This window comes from Falco peregrinus, chromosome 2 (assembly GCF_023634155.1).
Source record: "Falco peregrinus isolate bFalPer1 chromosome 2, bFalPer1.pri, whole genome shotgun sequence".
NCBI classification, from domain to species: domain Eukaryota; kingdom Metazoa; phylum Chordata; class Aves; order Falconiformes; family Falconidae; genus Falco; species Falco peregrinus.
Window position 1 is genome coordinate 18,626,819 of NC_073722.1, and position 8,182 is coordinate 18,635,000.

General features: G+C 46.9%; 1 protein-coding gene across 6 annotated transcripts in view; it reads left to right on the top strand.

Annotated features, from left to right (window-relative positions):
• Positions 1-366: 366 nt before the first annotated feature.
• Positions 367-8,182, top strand: part of HNRNPD (heterogeneous nuclear ribonucleoprotein D) — a 10,200-nt gene continuing 2,384 nt past the window's right edge. For 3 of the 6 annotated variants that reach the window (XM_055795729.1, XM_055795730.1, XM_055795731.1), the window contains exons 1-6: positions 371-760; positions 4,543-4,711; positions 5,524-5,685; positions 6,624-6,755; positions 7,666-7,765; positions 7,847-7,993. In XM_055795729.1, the coding sequence (XP_055651704.1) occupies positions 567-760; positions 4,543-4,711; positions 5,524-5,685; positions 6,624-6,755; positions 7,666-7,765; positions 7,847-7,993 (904 nt within the window). In that variant the 5' untranslated portion in view covers positions 371-566. Of the gene's footprint in view, positions 761-1,233; positions 4,420-4,542; positions 4,712-5,523; positions 5,686-6,623; positions 6,756-7,665; positions 7,766-7,846; positions 7,994-8,182 lie in introns of those variants that run through there. The other 3 variants (XM_055795727.1, XM_055795728.1, XM_055795732.1) reach the window with 3 other exon arrangements.

Genomic DNA, 8,182 nt, shown 5'->3' on the forward strand with positions numbered 1-8,182 from the left:
AAAAAACAAAAACCAAAACAAACTTCATTTCGCTACCTTCAGGCCCGGGGTGCTTCAGGGGGTGTCCGCGGCTGCGAGGCGCCCAGGAGCTCAGCGCGGGCGGCGGGCCCGGCCAGCCGCCTCAGGCGGGGGTCCGGCAGCTGCCGCTTGGCCAACGGCCCGCCCGGCCTCCCGACGGGCCGCCGTTCGCCCCGTGCCCCCGCTCCGCGCCGGCGGCCCGACAGACGCCCACGCGCGGTGGCCGGGGGCGGCCCGGGGCTCGCGCCCGACGGTCACCCACCGACGGCCCCGTGGCCGCCGCACCCCCTCGCGCCGCCGGGCCGGCGGGTGGTGTCACATGACCGCGCCCGCCGCGCTCCTTCCGCCCGCCATTTTAGGTTGGGTTGGTGGCGGCGCCATTAAAAAAAGCGAGCGAAGGGAGGAGGGCTCGGTGCGCTCGTGCCGTCGCCGGGGCCGCCAGCGGGGGCCGGGGCCTCGGCGGGCAAGCGGCAGCGGGGCCGGGGGGGGGCGGCGGGCGGTCGCCGGCCGGCCGGCGCGGGGAAAGCCGCAGCGGCGGCGGCGGCGCCATGTCGGAGCAGCAGTTCGCTATGGACTCGGCGGTGGCGGGCGCCGGAGGCAGCTCGGCGGAGCCGGCGGAGCAGCCCGAGGGGCTGGCGGGGGCTGGGGCGGGGGGCGCCGACGGGGGAGGCGGCGGCGGTGGCGGCGGGATCGAGTCGGAGGGAGCCAAGATCGACGCCAGCAAGAACGAGGAGGACGAGGGGTGAGCGGGGGGGGCGGCGCGGGCGCCCCGCGGCTTTTGTCTCCCTGGCGGCGTCCCGCGGGGCGGGCGGTGGGCGCCGGCGCGGCCCCGCTTGCCGCCCTGTTTGTTTACTTGGCGCCGCGGCGACGTCACGTACCGGGCCGGCGGGGGCGGGCCGCCGGCGGGGCTCGGGCGGGCGGTGCTGCTCGGGCACCTCCGCCCGCCTGTGTGCGGGGGCACCGGGGTGTGAGGGGCGGGGGCGCGGCCTCGGCCCGGCCCGGAGCGGGCAGCTGGCGGGGGGCTGCGCACCCGGGCCCGGCCTGCGCTGGCGAGCCGTGGGCGGGCGGGTTTCGGCGTTAGCGGGCGCGGCGCTGTCACGGGGTCCGAGTGCGGCTGGCGGGGGGGGGGGGGGAGTTTCATACCCGCGTCAGCGCAAAGCCCGCAGCACTTGGCGGTGGCGGGTCCGTACGTGTACCTCCGGCCTGATGGACTACAGCTACTACAAAAACTGCAAACTTTTCATGTCTTTTGTTGTTGGGGGTGTTTTGTTTTGGTTTTTTTGTGCGGAGGGGAGGTGTCTTTTCTGAAAGTTAACGTGCGGTGCACGTGTTAAGGACTGTAACTCGGTGTAGCTGAACGCTCAGGTTGCGGTCACTGCAGTGTTGCCCTCTGTTGCAAACATAAATGCTCTGCCAGGTGCGTGTGAGAGGTGTGAGACACCTTGACTCCTTACCACCCTAAACCATTCCTCCTTTTCTCGTGAAACTTGCTGTGAGAACGTGCTTTAGGTGACAGCCTAGGAATGAAGGCAGCTGTTCATTTCTAAGGGTCTCTCTGCCTGATGCCTGGTATGGGGCAGTATCGCTTTTCATATAGCAGGCAAAATTCGCGTGTAATAAATGCAGTTACAGGATAGGCTGCTGCTGTTTGCTGTCTTCTGTCAGGCCAATAAGAACATCAAGCTGCAGATCTGCTTTTGATTAAGGGAGAAAATAAACTGGATAAAGGAACACTAGCTACTGTGTCCTGTAGAGACTTGCTCGAAAACCTTCCCAAGTGTCTTCCTTCTAAATAACCCAGGATGTTGTTGGAAACAGGGAGAGGACAGGAGCCTCTCCCCCCCCCCCCCCGAGTGTTTTACTAGGGTTAGTGAAAACTTAGAATGTTTCTGTTACTTGTCACCTGCTTTTAATGGTTTTAAGTGCCTTTGCAGTTTGCATATTTGTTTTGCTTTTTGCCCTTGAATGCACGCCTGTTAAAGGGTTTTCATGAGGAAATCCATCTTCTTGAGTCAACACAGCCTAGAAGTTGTCACCGCGTGGTGCAGTGATTACATGTAGCCTACATTGACTTGTAGTTCAGTTCAGCCGGTTTTTTTGACCCGTCAGTTCTTATGGGTAATGCTGTACAGGAAACAAAAGTGTTTTGAGGGCTCACTTAGTAGTAGAGGGAAAAACAGCACATCCTTGTTAGCCACTGAATGCAGGTACATTGGTGTTTCCTTTGCATTGGGAGTTAGAGGCAGTGTCTTCAGGAAAAAAACTGTGAGGGTTCTCATACCCTCAGATTTCCTCACTGAGAATGGTGGACTTGAGAAACCCACATGTTGGCAACTTCCTGACTAGCCTGTTGGAGGAAGGTCAAAGCCACTAGTCATGGTGATGTTTGTACTCTGCTTAGCCAAGTCTGATGTTTGAAAGTACACTTCTGGCAACTTCTTTTGGAAAACTATATGTGCTGATGTGACTTAGAGCAGCCAAACCGTGGTTTGTGAAATGTACGTATTTTATAAGCTTTTGACAGCACTGTGACATTGCACCTTAATTGTTTGTTGTGCTTACGTTGGTGTTGTAGGCTTGGTATGACCTCTGTTTTGCAGTGGAGCAGTAGTTTGTCAACTACTGCAGTGGCAAACTGAAGCAGTCATGTTTTGCCGCTCTGTAAATGGACACAGATGCAGTTATTGCGTGGTGGGAAGAAAATCCTTTAGAGGGCTGTCAGTTTCAGACTTGTGTTCTTTGTCCTGTGCTTAGTGATATAAGGCAGGGGTTTGTATGTTAATGTTGATTGAATGTTAATAAATATTTTTTAAAAAAGGGTTGTATGTTTATGTTAATAGGTTGTTGATAACTAGAAAAGAGGTTGTTTTGTATGTCATGTAGTGAGTGTATGTTCAGTAGTAACTGCTAGAGTATCACTGTCCCGCATGTGTCAGAAATAGGATGCTGCATCCTCTGTATGTGCCCTGTTTTGCTGCTTAAAACAAACACAAAACGGACAAGAACCTTAGTGATGGATGAACTCAAAGGCACAAAGCACCCTTTGAATTGCTATCGGTACTGGTGTGAGGCTTCTGGTTTACCAGTGTGGACCATTTTTTCCGTATTGGTCCTGAAGACAGGAAGATGTCACACTAGAAGGGGCTTTTGGTGCTTTATTAAAGAGAGATCTGGAACTAATGGGAAAAGTGGATAAAAGGGATAGGGAATCGCTCTTCCTGTTTATAAACTTCAGGACTTTGTATAGAAGCATCTGAAGCTCCTGAACCCCCTCATCTGTATGGAGGTTGGATAGGTTTGTCGGAAGCTGAATGGTCTGGTTAATTCTGTAAGAGCTCAGCTAATTCAACAGAGCTAGTTCACACAAGCAGCCTTTGATTTGAGAGGGTTTGACTTGTGGGAGTACAATGCAATTGTACGTGATCGGCAGAAATATTTGTATGTGGAAAGTGGAGGAATTGGGAATGTGCTAGAGTGGTTTTTCAAGTCTCTGGCAATTGCATGTGACTGTGGAATCAGTTGGTACAGTGAAAATGGACAAAGCTTTGTAGAAAGTGTTTTTATAGATCATAATGGATCATACGTCTTCTTTTGAGCTTGCTGTAAAGTCTTCTTTATCAGTATTAGAAGAGATCATCTCAGATCAAATCCTCTTGAATGGGTGCATAAGCCGTATGCCTAATAACTAGGAATGTTTTCATTTGTGTGCATACTGACTTGATTTTTAGTTGATGCAAATCATGAAGTGTTCCAAGACACAGTGTTTCTTGAGTTTTTTCTTCTTTTTTTTTTTTGTGGCTTCTTAACAATATGGGATGGTCATGATTTGATTCCAAGCTTCCAGCATGCTTTTGAAAACACAAGTCATGATCAGAGTTACCTGCTGTACACACTTGCCCAGCAACACTGATCCTGTAGTTAGTATATTAGGAAGATGTTCTTGTGATTGTATGGGATTATGCAAGGTGTCTGTATCCTGTTTTTGGGAGGAAAGATAAGTTTTGGCCATCCTATACTTTGCTTTTTTACTGCTTTCTGGGGAACAGGACTTGACTAAACACATGTTTTAGTTTACTGATACTGGCATATGCCCAGTCCCGACTAGTCCATAAATGCCTCTGTTTAACTGCACTGCCTTATAAATCTTTTCTGCCTGCATTCATTTCATAAGCAGTTGTGCAGAGACTCTGCAGATAACTAAATGGAATTAAGCCTGTGTTGGGTCAGTAGTGGTGGGGATGCAAGGAAGTAGTAAAATATCTCTTTATCATTCTTTGTAGTTTCTAGGGATAGCAGTGGACAACTGCAGTGGAAGATGGTGCAAAATTTTTGTGTACATGGAAGTCTTTATCTCATCTGGCCAGGATCATTTAACCAAGCTCTCAAAAAGTGCAGGCCTGTGTATGTAGTGTCACTGATAAAAAATACTGCTATTTTTTCTATTGGGTAACTGAGCTCATAAAGCTTGACAGTACAGGATTTTGGTTACGACACATTAACAGATTAACCATCTTGTCTTAACAGGAAAATGTTTATTGGTGGCCTTAGCTGGGACACTACAAAGAAAGATCTGAAGGACTATTTCTCTAAATTTGGTGAAGTTGTAGACTGCACTCTGAAGTTAGATCCCATCACTGGGCGATCGAGAGGCTTCGGCTTTGTACTCTTCAAAGAATCGGAGAGCGTAGATAAGGTAGTATTAATGTAATGGGACCACATGTTCAATTTTAGGTAGCAAAGATGCAGCACTCGGCTGACTGTATGCATAGGTGTTTGTTAAAGTTGATCTCTTAAAGATGATTATGGGATACAATAAGATGCATATTGAAATGTGTTTTTCCTAAACCATCTCACTTGTGATGCGGTGGCCAGGACCGGCAGCAATTCCCAAAGTATGGCTTCGAGTACTTACAGGAGATCGGGACAGCAAGCCACTGGACTTGAGCACTTTGAAAATACTGTATATATAAATGTCTGCTGCCTACTACTGTGAAAGCAGTGTTTACAAAGAAAATAAAGTCTCTGCCTTTCAGAGCTGCAACGTGAGCCCCTAGAGTAGAGCCAGTGGCTTTGATAGATCTGGGCTTTATCAAAGCAAAAATTAGCTGTTAACCTTTCTAAAATCCTGTTGACAGAAGCACACTGAAAAGTCTTCACCTTCACTGACCTTTGGTGATACCTAAAGTACAGATTCTTTACTGCATGAGGTTTGAGGATGGGACTGTAGAGTACTTGCTGAGAAATGTTACACTCTTACTTTTCTTGGGTGATACATGGCTCCAGGTGACTCTTGAAAGGCTTTGTCAGAACTGTCTGTCAGTGGATAGTGATCAAAATTATGGAACTGTCTGGTTTCATGCAACAAATTATTGCTGTAATCAAAGTATTGAAATGGAAGTGATAGCATTAACAAAACCTAAATATAAAATAACTGGGCCTTGCTCAAAACACCAGTGAAACATAGAGCTTGAACTGCGAGTAAGATCGTGTTTTAATTACCCACAGGTCATGGACCAGAAAGAACACAAGCTGAATGGAAAGGTCATTGATCCTAAAAGAGCTAAAGCCATGAAAACAAAAGAACCTGTTAAAAAGATTTTTGTTGGGGGCTTATCTCCAGACACGCCTGAGGAGAAAATAAGGGAATATTTTGGAGGTTTTGGTGAGGTAAGTGGTGAAATAGACTGCTTACATTTGTAGAATTTATTCTGTCTTCACAAATCTGGTAAGAAAAAAGAGCCCCCAAATGCAACCTGCGTGGACCTATTGTAAGCTTAATGGCCAGTGTAGCCCTGTGTGTCTTGGTAGCCAGAATTTTAATGATAAGGGTATTAATTTAATGGAAGGAGAAACTGGGGTAAGCCAGAGAGTCAGGAACTGATTCATGGGATGTCTGACAGTCTTGACTTGCACAGGCATGGGAAGCACTGTTTTTGAGTGTGATGCTTTGGTCAGTTGGATGCAATGCTCTTCAGCCGCCCCAGCTCATTTGCTATGGCACAGATTCAGATAGGTTTCCTAAAGTCTGTGCAGCTGTATAGTTTCTTGTCTCTGTCCCGAGTTTTTTGATGGTGCAGGTGAACAAAGTATCCCTGCAGTTCTTAAAAGTTAGCCTTGTGTGAGCTTGGTACAACTGCTGCTTCCCTGTTAGTTCTCAGATGTTGACAGCATCAGGTCATGACAGCTCCATTGTCAGGGAGTTCGGTTGTCAAATACCTGCCATATTACTCCCTTACAGACAGTTCACACTGGACTCTTCAACTGCTGTTTGCCTAGCCTGAAGCCTTGTGTGCCAGATGTAAGAACAGCTTTACTCTGTGTTTGTAGTCAGATGTAATATTTGTCCTGTTTAACGTACAATTTCAGCAGTGTTGTGAAAGAGCTATGCCCTTGCATAAGGCTGCATCTTTTTCATACAGAACTTGAAGGTTTAGGTCTGCTGAAGGTTTGAAACACCTAGTTACTTCAGCGTTAACTGAGTTAAAACTGAAAGTCAAACAGAGACACATTTATTTATGTATCCAACACAATTAAAACATATGTACAGTGCATTTTTAAGTGACAAGAATGGCAGCATAATAGATAAAACCACTGTCTCCTACCAGGTTGAATCGATAGAGCTCCCCATGGACAACAAAACTAACAAGAGGCGTGGATTTTGCTTCATTACTTTCAAGGAAGAGGAACCAGTGAAGAAAATAATGGAAAAGAAATACCACAATGTTGGACTTAGTAAAGTAAGTGGAGTTTTTCCTAGAGAAACTGAACATTGACAGTAGAGGGGTTTACATTATAGTTGCATCTGTTTGGGGATAATAGTCTGGAAATACCTATAGGCATTATTTCTCACATGTAGGCATTAAGCTGATAAAGTATTTATATAGGTGCTAGGAATAGGTTACTGTAATCTTAACTTCTGAGCTGAGGGGGTTTCCAGTGAGGTTTTGTACTGCACCTGCTGTGGGGAGAGGGCTGGGCTGCAGCCTTTTTGTTCATTGTGAAGATCCCACATTCTCTGGCTGTGTGGTCAGGGTGCTGTCACTGATCTGCTGTGTCAGGCTGCACTGTGTTTTCCTGGTAGCTGGATCATGTGTGTTCAATACGGAAATATTTTGTTGTTTTAAGAAAAATGTCAGTTTATCTTAAATTGCTTCCAAAACTGAAATGAAATGGGAAGTTAGGTTTTCCTGTTGGAAGTTCTTTCCGAAACCTGGTTGAAATTCAACCTAGTAACAACTCGGATTGTAGCTAGCCTCTTCTTCATTGGATGTGCATGTAGTGGAAGCTTCAGAACAGAGTTGAGTAAAAACACTGACCATACTTTTGTAACTCGGATTTTACTTCAGTTTTCCCAGATAAATAGACCTCAGAGTTCTAGTTCAAAGGGAAAACAGAAAGATATACAGAGAAAACAAACTTTCTGTTTAGAATTGGTTCTGCTGGTAGAAAATTAGGAATCTTGAAATGTTTTTATAATGCCAGTGTCTTAAAACTGCTTTCAAGTTGGAGAGTATGAGCTATCCATTTTTTTTCAGGGAGAGCACCAAGGTGACTAATTCCTATTTTCTGCTTAGTGTTCTCTAAGTTTGAGAATGCTTTGTGGGGGTTTTCTTTGCTAATTGGATCTCACTTAACTTTTGTTTCCAGTGTGAAATAAAAGTAGCTATGTCAAAGGAACAGTACCAGCAGCAGCAGCAGTGGGGGAGTCGAGGAGGGTTTGTTGGAAGAGCTCGGGGAAGAGGTGGAGGTAAGGTTGCACTGCTGTAGTACTGGAAGGAGAGGAGCTCACTAATGAAAACAACTCTGCTGCAGCTCTTTTGTGTTGCAGGCCCCAGTCAAAACTGGAACCAGGGATACAGCAGCTACTGGAATCAGGGGTATGGGAACTATGGCTACAACAGCCAAGGGTATGGAGGTTATGGAGGATATGACTACACTGGTTACAACAACTACTATGGATATGGTGACTATAGCAGTAAGTACTGAACTTCTTATAAAAAGTCCTCATCTGCTGCTTGTAAGAAAATTGTTGCTACAGATATAAGAGAGCAATGGCTTTAAAACATACTGGTTTAGGCTTTCGGGTGACTTAGCAGCATTCACCTTGTGCACGGGGTCCTTGGTTTCAAATATCCCTCTGTCCACTTTTTCTGCTTAACTGTAT